The 23,511-nt window shown below is 34.0% G+C and overlaps 1 protein-coding gene across 1 annotated transcript; it reads right to left on the bottom strand.

Moving 5' to 3' along the window:
• Positions 1-4,457: 4,457 nt before the first annotated feature.
• LOC132617261 (alternative NAD(P)H-ubiquinone oxidoreductase C1, chloroplastic/mitochondrial) lies at positions 4,458-16,063 on the bottom strand. Its single transcript, XM_060332231.1, has 11 exons — positions 15,778-16,063; positions 14,933-15,135; positions 10,521-10,616; positions 8,809-8,875; positions 8,535-8,706; positions 6,910-7,003; positions 6,584-6,796; positions 5,500-5,892; positions 5,321-5,397; positions 4,927-5,030; positions 4,458-4,837 (listed from the first exon to the last, which is right to left on the bottom strand). The coding sequence occupies exons 1-11, from the start codon at positions 15,827-15,829 to the stop codon at positions 4,698-4,700; spliced, it is 1,611 nt and encodes a 536-aa protein (XP_060188214.1). The 5' UTR covers positions 15,830-16,063; the 3' UTR covers positions 4,458-4,697.
• Positions 16,064-23,511: the final 7,448 nt, after the last annotated feature.

Below are 23,511 nucleotides of genomic sequence, written 5' to 3' on the forward strand. Positions count from 1 at the left end.
AGAAAAGTTACATTGATATTTGGCAGCTGAAAACCTTTAAAAACTAAAAGTTATTTTAACCTTTGTTCATAAAAAACTTACCGTTGCAATATTAACTACATTGACCATTTACTTCAATAGTTTTAACATACGCATTAGATATAGAAATGGAATTTTTGAGGGAATTGATGGTTCATTTTTTGTCCCTATTTTTTAAAATTCAAAGTTAGGCTTCTTTTGTTTTATAGGCAGGGAAAATATCCTTTTTGCCTTCCACTATTCCGCTGCTTCTCCATCTCTTTTTCTCCGAGTAAATATCTCAAAAGAATACCATAGTTCTTCAATTTTAGAATCTTGAAATTCTTATTGGGGTGAAAATTCAAACTTGATGGTTGATTATTGTTAAAATCGTTGAACTGCTATTAATTGTTTGTGCTTATATTTTCACTGCAAACACTAATTTAGTGATTCAGTTTAAGAATTTCAAAACTCCATTATTGGTCTTATAAAGTCTTCGTGAAGACAAAGTGGTTATTTGACTAAATTTGTGGTTGAGAGTCACTTGTGTTGATGTGATGATATTTTATTTCAAATAATAAATATTCCCTATTAACAATAACAACACAATAGTCTCAATGTCTGCAAAGTTTTCAAATATCCAACAAAAGAAGATGATAATATCGTCTAATTTTAGTACCCGTTGATTTGTACTCAAAACTCTTTCTTTTAAATTTTCTGCCACAAATATAAGTAGGCGTTTGGCCATAGATATAAAAAACAAATTTACTTTTTTTGGAATTTTTCAAGTTGGAGTTGGAGTTAGAGTTGTGTTTGACATAGTTTTTGAAATTGTAGTTTTTGATGAAATGTAGTTATAAAAAGTGTGAAAAAAATTTAAAAAATAATTTTTTCTTATTTTTGATATTCCGGAATACAACTTCAAATTGTATTTCCAATATTTATGATCAAGCGTCCAAAAATAAAAAAAGTGAATAATTTTTATGGCCAAACTACTCCTAAGTGTAGAGGCGGACAGATATGCAAGATACGACACTTACTTTTTTATACACTTGGTGAGCCTTACCCTACATTTAACAGGGACTATACAACTGTTCATTTTACTCGCTGAGTTATGTTGTTCATAAAAGTTTCATTGGCAAAGGATCAAATTTACCCTCTAAGTATAATTTATAGTTTAAATTTATCCTCTATCAAAGTTTGAGATCAAATTTATCATCTCCGTTAGGATACTTGATAAATTTATCCTGATTATGGATGAAAGTATGACGAAGACTCCTTATCAGTCTACATAGGCGCCTTGTGTATAAATAAATTTATTTTTCCTTTAAATCTTAGTGTAAAAACTATACTAGTTAATTTTGTCATGTATTTTATTTTTTAATTATAAAAAAAGAATACAATATCTAATCTTCTTCTCCATTAAACCATCGCTTCCCCTTCTGCTTCTTCGCCACTGTCATCACCATCCACCGCCCTCCACCATCGGTTAATTTACCAAGATTAACAGTTGTTTTATTTTTGGCACCGTCAAAAGACAATAATTTTAACACTGTTGCATCTCCAAAAAGACGCGCACATAGCAGCCGTTTTGACTCTTCACTTTGCATTTCACAGAGTTAAAAACAACTTACATGCAACCAAGAACAATTGATTAGTTTAAAGTTCTCAATTACCAAATTTCAAAAGCTCTAATTGATCCATATTCCACAAGCTCGCAGTCTACTATTTTCATTTGGAAAACAACATTAACATAAAAGCTTACAAGTTTCCGTAGGAGGTGTTGCAACACATCTGACAATACCACCGGTTTTGTCTGGCATTGACACATTCTGACTCCTGCAACAATTTACTAAATTAACCAATGGTGGAGGCGGTGGACGGTGATGACAGTGGCGGAGAAGAAGAAGCGGAAGCGGTGGTTTAATGGAGAAGAGAATTAGATATTGTATTCTTTTTTTATAATTAAAAAAAAATACATGACAAAATTTAATTAGTACGGTTTTTACACTAAGATTTAAAGGAAAAATAAATTTATTTATACACATGGCGCCTAAGTGGACTGATGAGGAGTCATAGTCATACATTTATCCATAATCAAGGTAAATTTATCAAGTATCCTAACGGAGAGGACAAATTTGATCTCAAACTTTGACAGCGGACAAATTTGAACTATAAATCATACTTAGAGGATAAATTTGACCCTTTTCCCAAGTGTCATAGACATAATGGGTCATTTTTAGTTGGCATGATATGAGACACGTAGATTTTGAATTAATTTATGGTAAGGCCTAGAAAGGGGAAAACATTTGAAATCTTTGAATGATCATCAATAGACAGAGGCGGACCCAGGATTTTGAGTTCGGGGGTGCTGGACTCAGAAATTTTGAGTTCGGGGGTGCTCTATTAACTATTTATATCTGTTTTCTTTATATTTTCTATACAATTATACACTCCGTGATTAAGTTTAATGGGTGCCGGAGCACCCAAACTTTACAGATGGATCCGCCCCTGTCAATAGACACATACATTGGGTAGTATTTGATATATTGTCACGACCCAAATTCATGTGATCGGCACCCACCACACTACCCAAGCCGAGTGAACTGAAATTTTCAGACGCCACAGTTGGTGCCTAGGCGGGGGTCCGCTGCCTCATATGTTTGGCATTGTCTCATCCCGCACGCCAATCTTGGCGCGGCGCTCTACTCCAAGCTCGATGCATGTGAGTGGTCTTTCTCCATTGTTCCATATTCTTGTATCCTCTTCACTTCCTTTCACTTTGACTACTCCAACATTTTTCCAATTGTATTATTGATATATTCACGAATTTCTATTATGATACAACTATTGTCTGGGTCTAGGTATACCTCGGGTTCACTTTAAGTATGCCATTAAAGTTTTAATTAGCCTGTATTATCATCCAAAATTTATGGAGCTTTACATATATGTTTTAAGATGGTTCACCCAATGCAAATTAACGCTATCAGGTGCCTGTCACGAACATCTCCTAAAATGGAGAGTGAGATAGGAATTCTTGACATTCGAAGACACGAGGAAAGAGGCATCAAATATTAGCAAAAACAATTTTCTTCCTGCAAGTTTTATAAGAGGTCCTAGTGTCATCCCGCCCTTCTTTTTGAGTACTCGAGTCTCGTTTCTTGATTTGAGACTTTTATAGTTTCACTTATTGTTTTGGGACTTACTGAAATAATTCAGATTGGAACCCAAGAGGTTTGGGTGAGTTTCGGATAAGATATCACATTTAGCATGTTGCATATATTTTTTTCTGGTGTAGCTATATTTGCAGAGCTAACACTGCAATTGCAAAGCTAGCCGAGCAATTGCGAAGGAATGGTCGCACATGTGAAGTAGCTAAATTTGGGGACCATCGCAATTGCGAGACCACCACAACCTTAATTTCGACACTGCAATTACAAAAAGTGTTGTAGGATGAAAGTGGCAATTTATAAAACTTTCAACATTCTAACTAAGCCACAAATTGGAAAGCGAATCGACACGAAAACATCATATAACACAAAGGTAACGATCCTGCATCGATTTTAGTGATTATACAGGACTCCGTGCTAGATTTAATCCTTGATAATTGATTTTAAAGGTAGAAATTAGGGAATTTTGCCATAAGTTTAAGAGACGGTAAATTGAGGATTTGAACATCAAATTTAACTTGAGATTGAAATCTAACTATAAATTTGAACATGCAATCAATTTTGAGGTTTGAACACTAGGCTCGGGTTTAACTTTTTGGGTTGACTTTAACCCCGACCCAGTCTATAATTACGAACTTGGTATAACCTCGTGAAATATTCTTTTCTAAAGATCAAGCTCGTGCGATTGATTCGAGGCGCGGAAAGGCAGTTCAAGAAGGCTAGAGTTGCTTCGAACCAAGATAAGTTAAGGCTTTGACCTTAATGAGGAAATTTTCCTAATTGAATATGGTTTACATATACAATGCATATGAGGGTTCCGTATGTGTAAGGTGACGAGTGTATATGCGGATATTGGGTTACAAATGCTATACGCGGTACATACCCTGTGAAATTTTAACCAAAAAAATAGCCTCTTCACAACAAAGAAGTTGTTTGAATGAGATAAGGCTATATGCAGGACAGACCAAAGTAACATGGATTTTTCTCCTTTTTTTGGACGATAGCATGAGGTTGTCTATAAGTAGTAGCATCACTAGCATCTTTGCAGAAGCTTTTTGTCCATTTAGGTAGAAGAATTATTCAGTACTTCCCCAAATAATATCGTCTTTCTCCTCCACATCAGAAAAACTACCTTAGGTGTTCCGCAGCTCACCTATAAGTTTACTTACTCCAGTTTGAGTGCAGCCTGTGAACTTCACTTGTCTTCCTTTGGTTGTTATGCATGCCCTTCGAAATTTTTGCTTAAATCAGTGTTGAGAAGAAGATTTCTATAATATTCCTCATGCACTATTTTGTGTTTGAATCTGGTTTTCATTTCACCTGAAGTTGTACACTGACTATCCTTTACAAGGATTATGAATATAAATGTAATTAGCCCACCCATAATGTGATGAAAAACAAATGCATTAATCTAAGATCTTGATTTGAGCTTTAGCGAGCATTGTCTGTAGTGTTGCGACTCAAAACGGTTTTCTCAACAATACTATACAGAATGTCAAACGTTGTGTTCCCGACCAAAACCCCATTGATCTAAGATCCTGATTGAGCTTTAGCAAGCATTGTCTGTAGTGTTGCAACTGAATCAACTGTGGATTTCAGTAGCCAACTGATTCCTACTTTCACGCGGTGCTGATCAGTTGGTAATCTGATCAAATAGGCCACTTTTCTTGCTGCAATAAGTAACAATTGAAAAATGAAAAAGTGCAGAATAAAGCAGGGAATGTAATAGAATGATGAATGCTCGAAATGTGAAGGATACCAGTATGACCAACAAAACCCTCCAAGGTCAGCCCATCAGTGAAACTTGGTGAAACAGCAGCGTCGGACCTCCCAAGTGTCATCATCTCACCTAAATTTTGGTACCTGCAGCACAATGGCATAGTTTATTAGTGAAGAAAATCAATTTTTCTTCATAGTCACCTGGTACAGCTCTATAACTCCGACTGCAAACTCGAATAGTAGCAAATAGATTTGGAATTGTCAATAATTCTCCTTGGTAGTTAAAGTTCCACAATTGAAAAAAGAATTTTAAAGATAAAGCTATATCATATGGTAATTGTTCCTTGACGAAACTAAGCCATGTAACAGGCAATCACTCAACAAATAATAGGAAAAACCAGATAGCGAATCAGCTTAGCAGAAACGGGACAAACCTAAAAGGCAACAATGGGCGGTCATTAATTGCGGCCCACAAATTCCAACCAGCAAAATCTGCCTGCTGAAAAGCAACCTGTGACGCAAACCACCGAAAATCAGTACAGAAAGAACATGCCTCTTCATCATAGGTTCTCATATGTTTCTTTCACAAGCTTACTCAAATTCAATCAACTACCTGTGCAGTAGCCGGAAGCAGCTTCCCATTTTTGTCCCTTAATGTTGAAGAATCACCAACAGCAAATATACGAGGATGACCCTTGACACGGAGAGTTTCATCAGTTTCTGCTTGTCCTCTAGCATTCAGAGGAATGTCGTAAGGTTTATCACTAGGTTCCAACTCAGGAAGTAGTGGTTTAGATCCAATAGTCCATAAAACTATATCTGCCCTTATAATCTGACTCTGCAAGCCCCTTTCAGCAGGCTGCAATTCAAGTATTAGACTTTCAGAATGATCAGCTGCTGAGTCCATATTTTTAGATTCATCATCAGAGGTCTGAGACTCGACTCCTTTTGTTATGCATCGGACAAAATAACCAAGTATGAGTTGAACTTTCCTGGACGAAAGTACCTGAAAGAAGACGCTTATGTTCAAATATGAGGGACACAACAGACAGTGGATCATGATGAAACAAGAAGTTTATCACGTTGTAAAATGAAGAGAATACAAAAAGGCTTAACTTACAAAAACAATGTCCTCAAAGGTGTCGAATGGAACTTGAGTTGATTACCTTTATAACAAGCTGGGCATGATCAACATCTATACTCTAGCTTGAGAGGGAGCATTACAAGAATGAACCTAGACCTATTTCTTAACAGGTACATAGGCCATATATAGATAGCATATCTGTAGGATTCTTCGTTTGACTCTCTCCTTATCTAGACTCAACGTATATGTATTTAAATTTTGTACTTCTTGCAAGAATATACAAGGAAATAGCTCAATTGTCTCTTAAAACTTACAACATATAACAAGGAAGAAAGAAATGAAGAATATATTTACTTGATTATTTCCCCAAGCTATTGGGTGTTATTGGGTGTTTAAATAGTACATACACCTATTCTAAACAAGGAAAGAAACCAAGGCTATATCGTCCTAATTGATTCCAACTAATGTACACAAATATGCTTAACATATTAAATGTTGTGAACGTTGATCCAATTTTTTGTTGAAAGATAGAGGAAGAATAAAGAGCGGAAATACTATGGCACTAAAGCACCTTTCATGAAATGATGGTAACTCAATGATATAAATTGCTTACTTTTAGTGCTGCTTCCCTATTTCCTGCTGGAGCATTTGACAAGATCGTCTTATCAACATTAATTGCTTGTACAATTCCCTTTTCTTGCAACCTTTCCGATATCGTGGCAGCTAACTCAACTCCACCATAACCACATCCAACCACTGCTACTCGTATTGCAGAGTCCTTACCGAAGTTCTTACGCTCTAATTCCCTTAGCTTTTTATCAACCCTCTGCACAAAAAATACAGAGCTAGAAACACTTTAAATTTGCAAAAGAGCCAAATAGCACAATTTGAGTTAACTTTGAAATGGTAAAATGTAACCTTATTCAATCAAGTACTGACATGAGCATCCTCCAGGGTATAAAATGGCAAGGCATAATCTGCAGCACCTGGAACAACATCAAGTTTGGCCTCGGCTCCTATAGCAAGGACCAACCTGGCAGCCGGAAGATTTAAGAAAGAAAAAGTTTTTCATATTAGCATACCATGTTTAAGGACTAGTTAATCATCCAATCCACAGATGAATGATACTCCTTCCATTCCACTTTATGTGCAGAAATTTGGAGGTCAAACTAATTTTCGGACATAGATCTTCAATTTAAAATACAACTTATGTAATTAATAACTACATAAAATACTATAAATCACAACAGTTAACAATTCAAAATATTTTTTTTAAAAAAAATCAAAAAATCATGGTCAAAGAAAGCATCATTTAACTTTCCAAAAAATAACTATACATAAGAACATAGGGAGTCGTAAAATGAAGACTTCATTAAGAGGAAAAATATTACTCCCTTATTACAAACTTAACAACTTTTTTTTTTTGGATAGCGATGGTGTCCGAGCCAGCTTGCACGCACTTTATTACAGGACTTATTAAAATACGTTTGATGTGGAAACTCACTAAAATTGAATTTGAGGATGTTGAATTAGCCCATCCAACTTTAAAGTTGTCTGATATTGGCAACAAATTGAGGAAGAGTGGCACATCATAGAAAGAACAAATCATTTGAGAAAGCCAACACAGAAAAGAAATCTGTGCAAATAGCATGTTTCAGTATCTTATTATCTATTATGCATGATTTGGTATCATAAGCAAGCCTTATAACTTTCAAGCCAAAAGGGTGCAAGGGGGCATCTTCAAGAAAAACAACTCTAGCACTTAGCTTCTCCAATCCCCACCAGTTAAATTTGCAATCACGAGAAAATTAGAACACTCTAGTCGTGTCTTGTTCATAAGGAAACTACGGGGACATTTGGTTTAAATAAAACTTATACAAGAATTAGTAGAGGGGGAATTATAATGCCGGAATTATTTTTTTGTGAGATGTTTGGTTTGATGCATTAAAAAATAATATATGTACAATGTATAATATTAAATGTCTTTACTTTTTAAACAAAATTGATGTATGCTTATTATTAAGTTTTAGTTGCTTTAATCCCTGTATTGCCCATATTCTTATTTCTTACTCTATCCTGCATAAAAATAATACATAGATTCCAGCATAATTGGTACAAGTATTATTTTTTAGGAAAAGAGAAGTAGAAAGCTTTAGCGATGTGGATTTAATGTGGATTTTAATCTCCATATCCAACCAACCAAAACCTGTAAGAATTTGAGAGAGAAAATTTAATGCAAAATCACAGACCTGACAGTTTTTTGGGTAGAGTAAGAAGAGATTATGTATAACATGTCGTGAAATCCAACAGGTTAAAATGATTATTAGATAGTGATAATATCCACTATGACTTAATTTCACCTCATGACAGAGTTAGTTAATTAAAGACACTACGAATTTCTAGCATTTGGACTTAGGGAATGCAATGTCGAGGTAAGTTTGCCGAAGACACAGGAAAAGGCATCCAATTCATATTGTTCTATGACATAGTACGTCAAGAAAAAGAGCTTCAATCCTAAACGCAATTTAAGGTTTCTTCAATACCCAGTCAAGTAAGGAGCATACCAGTCATATTCAATGAGGAGACCGCTTTCCAGTTGAACAGTCCCTGCTGTAGGTGCATTAGTTCCTAAGTGGTCACATGGATATAAGCATTTTACCCTGTCCTTGAAGAACCGCACATCAGTATTGGCAAGCAAGTCTGAGAACTGTGGAGCAATTTCCCATGCTTCAACTTCTGCATTTGAAATGCTTTATTTAGCAGCTATAACACTGGCAAGAAACAAAAATAAGCAATAAAGGTCATGAACGGTTTCATCGAACAGGAAGTAGAGCATACCTCCAGAGAGAAGTTCATACAACATTGGCTTAAAAACGAAACGTTCAGATTGATCGATGAGGACTACCTGAATTATTTTAATGAGACACATTCTCAGTGAACTAACAAGTGAAGGTAATGTTCATATCTCATATTCTCTTCCTTCTAATATCTACCAATAATAATAAGAGATGCATAATTAATAGAAAAAAACATAAAAATGAACATAAGTGAGCGAGCAAAGACTTTAAGAGAGAGAGAACATCGACTACACGGACGTGTCAAATTTTGTTTCTTCTCTGTTCTTTTCTTACTGGAACATAGTTTCTTGGATGATTTCGTTTACTAAATGAATAAAGGGAGCCTATATTAGAATAGAAAGACCAACACAAGCAAATACAACCTCAATCGTGAATAACGTAGGCAAAGGAAAGAAAGAAGAGAAATGGGAGGATACTTCACTCATCCCTTCATCAGCGGAATTTCTAAAATTTAGAGCTTCCACCACCTAATGGAACCTAAATATATGTCCACATGCAAGTTTCAATCATTTTTTCAGAAAACCTCCTTTTGTAACAGATAAGCTGGGCCCCAAAACTCCAAAAGTACTACCTCCATCCCATATAGATGTCCTAATCCGACTATTGCGTAGATTACGCAAAGAAAGTTTGAATGTGTTATTACGGAATTAATCAACAAGCCCTGATGATAATAGCTTGAAATGTGAAATAGTTGAACAGTGAAAAAAATGATTCATCGATTTTAAGTATATAAGATAATAAATACTAGCATCAGTTCACATCAATTTTTAATCTTTTAATGGGAAAAAAGGCTTTCCATCTAAAGGACAAATTCAAAGTATTTCAATACAGGAAAAGAGAAAGAAACACATGTGATTGGAATGCATGGGGTATTTTATCGCACTGTATTCATTAAAAGTTTCATTTCCCATGACTTGTCTATTAGCAGAAATGAGTGTCTCCAACATCTACTTATCTTTCCTGAAGCAGCAAGATCTAATTTTAGAAAGTGTTGATTCGTAGGTACACAAAGCACATTAACATCAAATTCAAAGAGATCATCACAAATGGAAGAGACCAAGGAAGCACCGCAACATGTGGAGACTAGACAACAAAGAAAGGACTGACAACCACGAGCAAATTCTACAAATATCAGACTCCAGAATCATGAGAGGAATCCAAGATAATGAGAGAGGGTAAAGCAACTTCACAAGTATAAACTACATTTAGATCACAATGAAAATGAGTTCTCCGGAGAGACAGACGTTTCGGCAAGATAAGAGTTCAAAAATAGGACTATATTGACGCAGAGATGAAGGAAATAAACATAAACCAATTTATAACAATTTGTGAAAAGTGGGGCATGGGGTTAAAGAAAACAAAGGTAAGAACATGGTGGATTTGATCCCAAGCTAGACTGACTGTAACCTTACACGATGTCATGTTTAGGGATGAGCCATGACAAGTTTTGAAACAAAAGAATTACCATAGTCAAGAGGAAGCTATGCAATGGCAATCTCATGAGATATCGCATCAATTTCGGAAATAAAAATTATATATGTGCTTTCTTTTCTTTTATAAGTTTTAAACTTTCCCTATAACTTGCTTGCATATCAATTATGTGACACTGACTTATCAAAAGAAATCATGTGACACTGTTGTATCTACTTCTGATGCATGACGCTTTAATAAATATTAGTATTTCAAATTTACCTGTGGCTTCTTGTCATCAGGCCAAACAAGTGATTCTAACCTCAGTGCTGTATAAAGACCTCCAAATCCACCACCTACTATGCAGACCCTTGGCCTCTGCATCCATAAAAATTCTGTATTACCAAATGGCTAGAATCCGAAAATCCCTAAGCTGAAAATTTGTCTAATAAACTAAGCAACGTGGTGGTTAACCCCAAGCAGAAAAGAACAGAACAAAGCAAACAAGTTATCAGATTTCCTTCCCTTGGCGGTGGAGTGGGAGAATAGATAGGCTTTGAGCATAATTCAACAAATTGTGTAATAATATTCGACTCCAAGTATGTTATGGCCCTCGGTTTTAACTTGGACAAGCCCATTGGACTTACTGAGGTTAACATCACTGCTCATGAAAGATATGGTAGAAAACATATCATCGTAACTGAGGATATACCGTCGAATAAATTGACAGACTATCGAATTACTATTTCGATCAGATTATCAGAGTAAACAATTAACATGAGAAGGCAAACATCTACCTACAAACACACCGAATGGTCCGGGAGGAAGTACATCATAGATAAAAATTGTGCAATATCCACATTTCAACCAAGACTTTTCATCCCTGATAAAGATATATGCATACAGACAAAAATAATGAAGTCTGTTTCCAGACAAAACATACCCTGCATTTTATACAAGTATAATGTAAAATCTGCAGAGGATTCACTTTGACAACAAAATCATGAAAGTCATATCACTCTAAAAAAACAATACTCACTCTATTCCACTTTATGTGACCTAGTTACTATATGGAGAGTCAAAGGATGCTTTATCTGACCACGATATTTTCAAATACTATTTAAATATTTTGAATTGTTAATTACTGTTACTTATAGTACTTTTTATGTAGTTTGTAAATATTATATTTGTTTTTTTTTCAAGAAGATTGAAGATCCTATGTCCGAATTCACGCCGAAAATTAGTTAATTGGGCCCTTATCCTTCGAATCAGGTCACATAAAGTGGAACAGGGGTGTTTTCCCCACCATATAGAAGTTATATAACATCTTCTATAGTCTCTACTCCAGACAAGTGTCCTTCATTTTCTTAGTGAGACAAAGCAATGGCTGATTATTTTACCATGACATAATCCGGTTAATAAGTTACCATGAAATGTTACAATCTTAGAGGCATTTTGGCCTCGGCCACCAAAATGACTAAAAATGTTATCCATGAACATCCACTACCTTTCTCTTCCTCCTAACATTTCTTTCAATAAATTGATAGATAGAATTTGCTCATTCTTTGTTCTATAGGAAATTTAGTTAAAAAATACTTTTTTTTAAGTGAAAAGCGCAAAAAGAAAACGCCAAGGCCCATAGGGCGCTTAACCAAAAGTGAAAAGCAACGAACACGCTTCTTCAAAAATTAAACACACAATTCACGGGAAAATACGAATTTAGCACTTATGCTATCAATTTAAACTAAAATTATCGATTCTCAAGGTGTACCCTAGGGCGATCAATGACATGTATGTGGAGCCAAGACCAGGGTATGGACAGTGGGAGGAGACTCGGAGCACTTCCTTGATGGGGTTACACCAGGGATCAGCTCTTGGCCCGTTTTCATATGCCCTGGTAATGGATGAATTGACGTGGAAAATTCAAGGTGGGTGGGTGAGGGGGGGGGGGGGGGGTGTATGTTATTTGCAGATGACATAGTTCTGATTGACGAAACTCGCGATGGAATTAATGCTAAGCTAGAGGTTTGCAGACAAAACCCTGAAATCTAAAGGGTTCAAGTTCAGTAGGACCAAGACAGAATACTTAGAGTGCAAGATCAGTGATATAATGCACGAGGCTGGTGTAGAAGTGAGGCTTGACACCCAGGTCATCCAGAAGAGAAGAAGTTTCAAGTATCTTGGGTCCATTATCCAAGAAAATGGGGAGATTGACGAAGATGTCGCACATTGTATTGGTGCAAGCTGGATAAAATGGAGGCTCGCATCTGGAGTCTTATGCGATAAGAAGGTGCCACCAAAACTTGAAAGGCAAGTTCTACCGAGATGTGGTTAGACCAACTATGTTGTATGGGGCGGAGTGTTAGTTAGTCAAGTAACTCTCACGTTCAGAAGATGAAGGTTGCGGAAATGAGAATGTTGCGATGAATGTGTGGGCATGCGAGGAGAGATAGGGCTAGAAATGAAGATATCCGGGACAAAGTGAGAACTACTTCGACCATTTCCGAGCACCTCATATCTTTTTCGGGGCGTCCGAAGATTCGATCATTTTCGTATTATTTCTCTGCCCTTTCCAATGGGTTTCGAAGATAAAAATCCTTTATTGATTAGCCCATAAACTGACCTAGGTAAATCCATGAACTCCATTGGATTATTCCTTCTGACTAAGCATATGAACCCTGAATTGTCCTAATAAGACAATTCAATCAATCCCTTGTTTTGAAAGAACTGTTCAAGGACCAAACGGTCCCTTTCCTTGATACTTCAGGTCTCGGTGGAGGACAAGCTAAGATGGTTCGGGCATGTGAAGAGTAGATGCATGGATGCCCTAGTGCGGAGTGTGAGAGGTTGGTTATGGATGGTTTCGGGAGAGGTAAAGGTAGGCTGAAGAAGTATTGGAAGAGGTGATTAGACAGCACATGGTACATTTTCAGCTTACCTAGGACATGACCTTAGACAGGAGGTTATGGAGGACATGGATTAGGGTATAAAGCTAGTAAGAAGTTGAGCGTTGTCACACTTATCCTTCCATACTTGTAGTCGTAGTATTACCCTTGTAGTTTCTTGTCCTTCGATTTCTGTTACTAGCATATGATTTTGTGGTAGTTATTGATCCTTCTTCCAGACTGTTTAGGCATGTTTTATATAATATTTTGCCATGACTTCTTTACTTCCGTTATTTCTTTTTCCGAATTGCTTTGATTTGCTTTTCTTTGAGTCGAGAGTGTATCGGGAACAACCTCTCTGCCTTCTCAGGTAGGGATAAAGTCTGCGTACACTCTACCCTCCCCAGACCCACTTGTGAGATTACTCTGGGTATGTTGTTGTTGATGATTCTACCATTCAATATACAATAATGACAATATTAATCCAACAGCTCAAATTAAAAATTATTTGAACATAATCTCAATGAGGCAACATTAGATAAATTCATGGTGAACTTCTTTTCACTTTTTAATTATTCAACCATAAAAAGAAATCAGTCTGCAGCATTCAATTTTTAATTTAACCGCTTTACGAACTGTACTAAAATAGTATAAAGAAGACTAGAATCAGAAATAGTAGAACAAAGGGACTTTTATGCTAAGCTTGTGGAAGAGAAACCCAATTAGAGTAGTAGAATAAGAGGACTTGTATACTATAAGAAGAAGAAAGCATAATTGCTCGACGAAAATATAACAAACAAGAGAAGAAACAAAGAAACAGAAGAGGTGTCACAAACTCGATAACAAGAAGGTATGAATAACACACAAAAAGTCGAAGTGTATTGGAGAGGAGTCCTAGAACTCAAATAGAAAAAAGAACAGTTTCCCCTCCCTTTTACACTCATGTTAAAGTGTCTCTTTTCTAATTTGGTTTCTTTGATACACTAAGAAATTTGCTCTACACCCTTTAATTTGGAATAAATTAAGGTTAATTTTGTATTTCATTCCATCATCCAATACCAAGAGGTAATCCATTTATAGGGCAAATTAAATTTTGAAATTGTCTATATTCAATGAGAGAGGGAAACAGAGAGTCTTCAATGCTGATCAACAATTTAGTTGCAAAGTATCGCAACTCAAGTCAACTCTGATTTTGAAGAACTCAAACAGTTTTCAAGTCTTGGTATTGTTGTAAACAATGCTAGTTTGTATCTGTATTCTCTTCGAAAAAATCCTCTCCAAGTTTTTATTTTTCCGTATCTTGTCATATGAACCTAGTTGCTGACTATCATATTATTCTTGTTCCAACTACTGCAACAAACTTTTTCTCTCCCCAATAAATCCTCCATTATTGAATTCGCTTTGCTAAATTAGACATAAATTATTTCAATTTTATTTTTCCACATATTCAACAGCTATGTATGCATAATATCCTAAGTTGTGATTCTACCCGAATTAAAAAATAAAAGAAGAATATAAAGTCATACTTCTCTAGAACAGCCATCCTGCATAATAACGTTTCACTATAACATCCAAGTTTTCTTTGGAACCAATTTCAATGTTCTCTATAATAGCATTTCGCTATAGCAGCCAAAAAGTATTCGAACAAACGACACCGTTATGAAGAGATTTGACTGTATTTAGCTATTTTAGCCAAAGATTAGGTAATTTGACTACAGGAAACAACAAATGGAACAACCATTTCGAGCAACATATAAGTACCAATTTTCAAAGTTGAACATTCTGTACAGCTTAGCAAAAGATGCTAACCTTTTTATCAGGCCACATATAATTAACATTTTGAGCATTGGCTGCAGGAACTTCATCCATAGTACTTCCTAATCCAGCACTGGTGCTCAAGGCAACAGTACGTAGCGATCTATTATTCCTCCTTGAGCTACCAAAACGTGGCAAACCGCTCCAAATGTTCGGTAATTTAGGCGAACGTGTACTTCCACATTGCATTTGGCGACCTAAGATATCACCAATATTGGTCAATTTCCAAAGCCAACACACTAATAAAACTAAGCATAAGGTATGTAGCTTTAGGATACCGGATTCATATGAAGAAGTACTTTCGGTGACGAGTATAAATTTATGTATACAATTTCACTATAATTATAATAAATACTACTTCTGTCCCAATTTATGTGATACAATTTGAATTTCGAGAATCACACTTCTTTATTTTGATCGTGCATTTGAACATACAATCTTTTAAGTTTTTTTTTTTTAATAATTTACATATTTAGAAACTAGACTCGACACAAAGTTTAAGAGAAAAAAAAAACTTTTCAATATGAGGCCTAAAATAAGCCAATTTTTTTTTTATTATGTCAGAGTTAAATTATTGCTAAACATAAAAAGATGTTATTCTTTTTTAAACCGACAAGAAAGGAAATAGTCTCGTATAAATTGAGACAGGAGTGAGTAAAAGGTAGTATAAGTAACAATAATTGATAATTTAAAAAATTTAAAGGGCATACGAATAAATGGGGGCCAAAGGTTTTCTGGTTTAACTTTCGAAATTCGAACTGTGTCACATAAATTAGAACAGAAAAAGTAATAAATATGAACAAGCGTAAGGTAATGAGAGATGAAATTAAAGGTCTTACAACTGAGTAGTGCAATTTTTGCTGAAGAAGAACAAGTTAGAGCGCACTCCATTGGATTACTTACTGGTAAGGCAAGTGAGCCAAAGATGATTCATAGGGGGTTTGAGTGGTTCGCTCGGTTCCACGTTATTTGGTGCGCTGTTTTGGGGTGTGTTTGCTACAACTTTTCTACTATTTTTTGTGTTTGGTATTGAAGTTAGAAAATATTTTTTTTAAGAGTATTTGTATATATTTAAAGCAAAATACTATGAAATTTTTGAATTTGGAGTGCAATTAGATGTGAGGCTAGGTGAGGAGGTGGGAAGTGGGGATGGATGTTGGGGTAAGTGTGGGTGCTGTAGGCAGGTAGAGGGGTGGTGGGTGGATAATGCGGGGCAGTAGGAATATTTTTTTTCGAGATATTTAGTAGGCTTTAGGTCATAGATACCAAAAACAAATTCACTTTTTTTTTGGAATTTTTGAAGTTGGAGTTGTGTTGTCATAGTTTTTGAAATTATAGTTTTTGGTGAAATTTAGTTGTAAAAAAGTGAAAATTTTTTGAAAAACAAAATTTTTGAGTTTTTGATATTCCGGAATACAATTTCAAGTTGTATTCAGAATATTTATGGCCAAACGCCCAAAAGTGAAAAAAAAAAATCCGGAAAAAAGTGAATAATTTTTATAGACAAACGGCACCTAATGCAACCAAACAAGAAAAAATAGGAAAACATTTTCCGTCATACCAAATACATCCTCGGTTTTATTTTTACTATGACATATCTTGCGTGTGTTTTAAGGTATATCAGTGTATATTACATTATACATTCATTTGTCTCCTATATATCATGTCTATTCGTGGAAATTCATAAGAAATTGTGTGATATCAATATGATATACACGGCATGCGATACGATATGCACATTTAAGCAGTGAAGTTCATGAATATTTGTGTGTGATATACAAGCAATACAACGTAATATCCATACTTGAAGCAAGTCCAAAGAACTTCTAATCTTCCTCAAATTTTGTATTATAATACCGTCCAGATGTTTCCAACCAACCACTCACATCTTTCTAATCATACAGAGAAGAAAGAGGAGGAGGAAGAGGTTAAAATTTATGTAATTCTCGAACTTGGATTCAATCCTTTGAATTGAGCGGCAACTTTGTTGGAGATGTCTTCAATGGAAAAGGAAAGGCAGAATCCTCATCGACTGTTACTGAAAAGAAGAATATTGTGTATATCTTGTGAATGCTATGAATAGATATATATTATGTAGCGTGAATTAAAGAAGAAAACATTTACCTTCCTAGTAAATCTTCGCTTATAGATGTAATTTTCTATACAATGCAAATCTTTTTGGCTTCAATTGCTAAATATAATCCTTGACTAAAATATACCGATAAATGCTTAGTGTTGTATATTGGTGTCACTATCCCTAAAATGTTTAAATGTGTTAACTGCCATTTCTGTAGGTCATAACTTTACAAAGCTGAACTATCAGGGAAAGACCCAAGGGCTAGGGAAAGTAAGCCCAATTCTGTTTGTCGGGAAGGCCCAATCCAATGTACCATTCAAGATTGGATAATTTATAAAATTTTCAGATGATTATGTTGTTTTTATCAAGATCTCATTAATAACTAGCAAAGAACCTGGTCGGGAAATTTTGACGCTTAGGGTGTATTTGGTATGAAGAATTTTTTTTTTTGCGGAAAATGTGTTCCTAAATATGTTTTTTCTGAAAAATAAGTGAGCATTTTATACTTATTTTCTGATATTTGGTAAGTAAACAAAAAAATGTTGTCCCAAATATATTTATATATAATTTAGGCAAACACTATGGGGGATAAAGGTGGGGGTAGGGGTAAGGTTGTGGGGTTAGGAGTGGGGAGTGTTGGAGAATTGGGAGAAGACAATCAATGTGGAATGTGAACTTATTTTTCCTACTTTCAAAAGTCATTTTTCTTGTTTATAAGAAACTTATTTTCGTAAAGAAAATATATTTTCAAAAATCTTGATCAACCAAGCATGAAAAAATTGAAAGTAAAAAAAAAAAAAAAAAAAAAAAAAAAAAAAAACACTCCTACTTAAAATCAGCAGGAAATTATTATTGAAAGAGCAAGGTGTCATTCTTCTTTAATTACCATTTTTACTATTAAATCATCCCTGGTTAAGCTATTCCAATTTCAATGGAGTCTATAACCAAATTGCTTGGATTGCGAGTTTAACTTCTGAACTCTGATAATACGTATTCACTTCGTCCTGATTTATATGAGGGTTTTCAGAGAAGTTCCTTTCGGAGCTATTTCCTGACTTATTAAACAACTCTTTCTTCGACCACAATTTCATACATAGCTTCTTCGAGTATTTTATAATAAAATTTACATATTTAAAAAGTAAATAAAAAGTATTATAAGTATACATAATTAATAATTCACAATATATGAAAAGAGTCAGAGAGAAAATTGTAGTCAAAGAAAAAGTTATTTGACTCCCAAATAAATCAACCCTCATATCAATCGGGACGGAGGGAATAATTATTTACATTGTCATATTAAGGTAACTTGCAAAAATGAGCATTGACTGCTATAATCAAGTTAAGTAAACAAATAACAAGTCTAATTTATAACCTAGAAAATAAAGTAATTAAATAACTTGTTATAACGGTTACCATATACACTATTTTGTATATAAGTAAAATCTAAATTCTTCTGTTGTCAACGGGTTTATTGAAGCTTCCTTACAGTCTTAATTAGCTTATTAGATTTATCTTTGAGTCAAAAATCGTACTTTGCCTCAATAGTTAAATTCGTATTAAAAGTTAAATAAGGTTAACTACAATTTGTAGTAATTTGATAAAGATGGTTGGATTAACACAAGCGATTTACTAAAGGTTGATAAAGAATAGATAAACTAAGGGAAAGAGTAAACTTATGCCAACTGTGATGAATAACAGTAATGAATTTCTCCTTTACCAAGAATGAACAAGAGTTTGATGATAAGAGAATCAACACAATAATAATAAGCAGAAAGTAATCAATAATAATGTATTTTTTAGTAAGTATTCGATGCCTAGATATTCAAGTGAAAGTACTATTTATACGTATCTGGTGTCTTTCCCGTTGTGTGTATGTAACGGCAATTATTAATTGTTGAATTAATGATTGTCATTTAATTCCTTAATTCTGACTGTCGGAAACCGTTGCGCCGTTACTGCATTAACTCTATTTAATGCGTAATCAAGAGGGTCTCGTATATTGTTCCCGTTGATGTTCTCTTCGTTGACCATGTCGTCGGTATCAGCTATTTCTTCGTAAATGTTGTGCTTGACATTACCATCAGATCTTTCTAGGTCATTGTATTTAAATGATACGTGTCAACTACGTGTTGGTCCACGCGTTAGGCGTGATTTTTACCTATACAATTTGATTTGAAAGCATGCATTCACCTTGGCATATCTTTACTGAACGCAAGCAGCCGCACCCCCTGCCCCTCCCCCCACCCCCCACCCCCTAAACACAAATCTCGAAAACCAAAAGAGATCAAAAGATAAAGAAAATTATAATTATTATAGAAGAGTGGGTTTGGTCGTCAATCCACTCTTCTGTAATAGTGTTTAAAAAAAAAAAAAAAAGTAGGATCTACATGAAGAATTAGGAGACAATTGAAAAAAAAAAAGACATTTAAATAATGATAATAAGTTCAGAAAATGGTAAAGGTACGCTTATTGAAAATTTAAAGAAGAGAATTCAGGAAAAAAGAAATATCGATTTAATTGAACACAAAAACCGCTAAAGAAGTCATAAAACCAAAAGATTTAAAACTTATATCTTTGGGTAAGGATAAAAATGCATTAATTTTAGACACATACGTCTCACACAAATGAAAAAAAAAACAAGACATTTAAATAATGATAATAAGTTTAGAAAATGGTAAAGGTGCGCTTAGAGAAAATGGTAAAGGTACGCTTAGAGAAAATGTGAACACAAAAACCGCTAAAAAGGTTATAAAACCAAAAGATTTAAAACTTATACCTTTGGGTAAGGATAAAAATGCACTAATTTTAGACACATACGTCTCACACAAATAATAAAGAATAACATCAAGAAAACGAAATATAAACGGTCAAGAAACATATACACCTATTTTTTTTAAATGATGAAGTTGGTCTATATAATATAGTCTGTTAATAACATAGTAGTACCAATTCCCATGTAGAATAACTCGTGAGATTGCGACTTCTCCCCATCTGACCAGTGAAAATATCTAGTTTTTTTTTTCTTCACTTTTTGCTTGTCCATAGACCATAAATTTGATTTCAAAAGTTTAAAATAATATTTGAAAATTATTTCAATATGGAATTTGAAACTTAGAAACAGATATTTGGAATCCTTAAAGTTTTCATTCACAAAAATAAGAATTATGATTACATTTTCTAATATAATTTTACCTTAACTTCAAATACTATTTTTAAAAAGAATGCATATCACAAAATTCATATTCAAACGCCTCATAAGTATTGGTGATAGATATTTGCTTCAACAATGCCACAGATATTTTATGTCACCCCTTTCACCTAGAAATGACGCATGCAATAAAGTACATTCATCTAACTCACTTTTTTTTCTTTTTGCTTTTGTTTTATTGAACTTTCTTATTTCACTCAGTCTGGACAATGACTATCTTTTAGTTAAAGCAAAAAAAAGAAAGACTATCTTTTAGTTGGCAACCACTTGAATCAATGGAAAATTAATCTTCTTCGTAGTCCTGACGTGACACATTTAGAAATATCTAGAGCTTAGTTTCTAGGATATTTCTTGGGCTGTTTAACGATTAGTGCTACAGCTCATATTATTACCAATCAAAGTTTGTATTGCCTAAAATGTCAAGACAAGGCTAAGTCGTAGTATCATTTCTTTTTGCCAAAAGTTTGGCTGTTAACTATGATGCCAAAGTTTGAAGTCAAACAAATGCATGGCTTCCAAGGAGCAAAAAGAGGAATATGCTCGAGGAGGAACCCACATCTAATTAGTTGTATTAGTTGGTGAGATAATTGTTAGGATCCAAAATAACATGGCGTAACGTGAAATATAATATTTGCAAACTTTGAATGATGATGTATAAAAAATAAAAGAAGAATGTACTAAAGAATGTATTTAAAGAAGCATACTGTATATAATACCTTTATATGGTCAATTGACCTACATGTGTGAAAACTAATATAAAAGAAAGTGTAAAAGTTATTGAGAGAATAATCTTCATCTAAACAAAACTCTTTTAATGACTAAATTGTGGATGTTAGTGTGGTGCATGAGAAGAAATGATCTTTTACTTATGAAAGTCCAAATCGTCTCCTTCAAGAAAATGATAGATATGAAAGTTTTACTAAGAAAACTCTTTTGAAGTAAAACACAATTATGACATAATCTAAATAAGATACGATATTCAGGCAAACTCTAACAAGGATAGCATATTAATTAAGATAATAATCAGTTATTGATTTGGAAGGATGATCAGTCACATTAAAGTACTGAGACTCGAACACTGGAGGCAAATGTGAATTTTTTTCCGTAATAAACGAAAGCCTAACAAAGAAATACGTTGTTGAGGTAGATAGTCCATGGGTATTTACATTTATACTACTTATTAATTATTTTTGTTTAATGACTTAAAAGTATTATATGATCAGAATTTAAGCATATTTTCTTATTTACGATATTTTCATATATTTTGGAAACATAATTAATTATAAAAGTAGTGATTTGATTTACTTTGTAATCTCTCAATTTTCTAAATTTTATTCCAAAAGTTAAATAATTACGATATTTGAATTGAGGTCGAAATTCCATGGTACTTCAAATTCCATGGTACTACTACTTGTTTTTTCTTAAGTACAACTTTTTTATAACTTTGCATTTCTGACTGGGCTTGAATTGAACTTATTTTTCATTTTTGTGTGCTAAAATTTACTTGGCATAGGTTTCATTATTACCTATTTATGGAACATAACTAAACTTTTCAATAATTATATTTAGTTGCTAAAATATAACATATTTACTTCACATTGCTATCATTTTTTTAACACTCATCTGATAACTTCCCACACCCCTAAATTTAAGCCAACAAAAACGTCTTTCTCTCCTATCCCCCTAAATACACGCCACTATTCACAATATCCCTTAATTTCCTCCAATTTCAAATCAGTTTTACAATTCTTCAACTTCCTTTTTTTTATCTCTAATTAACTACTCATTAATTTCACTCATGATTCAAATCTAATTCCCAAAAAGGTAAGATTCTATACTGATTTTTGATTTTCACCGTGTATTTAACCTATATTTTCGGGTTTTTTTTTTTTTTTTTTAGTTTTTTTCGTTTGAATCGGGAATGCAACTCTAAATAATTAGTTATCAGTGTTTGTTCTTGGTTGTTTTTTCTTAGATTCAAGTGAAATGGCTAAGAAAGCTTCTACTCCGATGAGAAATACAAATATAGAACCCGAAATTGAGATTCCTAATTTTTCTTTGGGAATTTCTCAACATGAAACTGCCATTGCAGACTCTTATGCTGAGAATCATTCAAAAAGAATTAACGATCCTAGGCGTTCTGCTGATTATGTTGATTCGAAGAGTAAACAACAAGAAAAGGTGAAAAAGGTTTCTCAAATGGAGAAACAAAAGAAGAGAAAGGTTGGTGACAATGTTGCTAATGTTAAGGGCAAAAAAATTGCTAAAGCCAAACATAATGTGGATAAGAATGATGATGCAGAGGTATATTTATGTTGTATTTTCAGTATATTTAGTTCATTTGTTTTTAGTTCAGTTATTACAGATCTGTGAATTAACCAGATCTATATTTTATGTGCATTTTAAGTATATTTTCTATTATTATTTTTTTACACATGTTTCTTCAGTTAATTCGTGTTTATTGTTATTCACCATAATTGTAATTTTTAAGATTTTTAAGTATATTTGTGTATATTTTGTTGACAGTTATTACAGTTCTGTAATTTACATATTCAGTCAATATATGTCATTATATTTTCAGTATATTCATATATATTTATTGTTGAATTACATTATATTTTTTCATTGTCAATCACTGTTTTGTTTTATATTTGTATATATTTTTGGTTGATCTCTTTTTTACCTGATTGTGTTCACTGTTTTTTGTCAATCATACGTGTTTTTTGGCTTGTTGTTTCAGGTATCTAAATTTTTTGTTACCAACCACCCTGCTGTGGCACCATCTATGTGTAGATACAAGAATGTTAATGTAATGCAAGATATTAGAGGCAAAATAACAGACCCACAGATGGAGATGTTTAGGAATTCTTGTTTTGGTAAATATCTCAGAATGCAGCAATTGGATGTACAAGCACAGATTTTTCGGTGCTTTATGGTCAAAGAACTTAGGGGCAATACATATAGGTGCTTTACATTTGAAATAAATGGTAAAGTTCTGCGTTTTGGCCTTAAAGAATTTGCACTGATCACTGGGCTAGATTATGTCTCTGATGAAAACGATTTTGTTTATGATAACTCAAAACCGAATAGGCTTATGGTTGAATATTTTGGTAGGAATAAGGAGAAACAACTGCTAGTTAAAAGACACGAGCTTATTGAGCGTTTCAACAAGACAATTTGGGATGATAAAGGGGATGACGCAGTCAAGATGGCAATATTGTATTTCATAAATACGTGGGTACATTGTGGTGAGCCAAACTCAACAAACATACCAAGGATCCATTTTGA

This window comes from Lycium barbarum, chromosome 11 (genome assembly GCF_019175385.1).
Source record: "Lycium barbarum isolate Lr01 chromosome 11, ASM1917538v2, whole genome shotgun sequence".
In the NCBI taxonomy this organism is placed as follows: Eukaryota; Viridiplantae; Streptophyta; class Magnoliopsida; order Solanales; family Solanaceae; genus Lycium; species Lycium barbarum.

Excerpts from the sequence above, each read along its gene's own strand:
- LOC132617261 (XM_060332231.1), bottom strand. The coding sequence starts at position 15,829 with ATGGAGTGCGCTCTAACTTGTTCTTCTTCAGCAAAAATTGCACTACTC. Across the intron at positions 8,876-10,520 it reads CTGATGACAAGAAGCCACAG|GTAGTCCTCATCGATCAATC; the intron begins GTAAATTTGAAA and ends AAAATAATTCAG. Across the intron at positions 5,893-6,583 it reads ATAGGGAAGCAGCACTAAAA|GTACTTTCGTCCAGGAAAGT; the intron begins GTAAGCAATTTA and ends GTCTTCTTTCAG.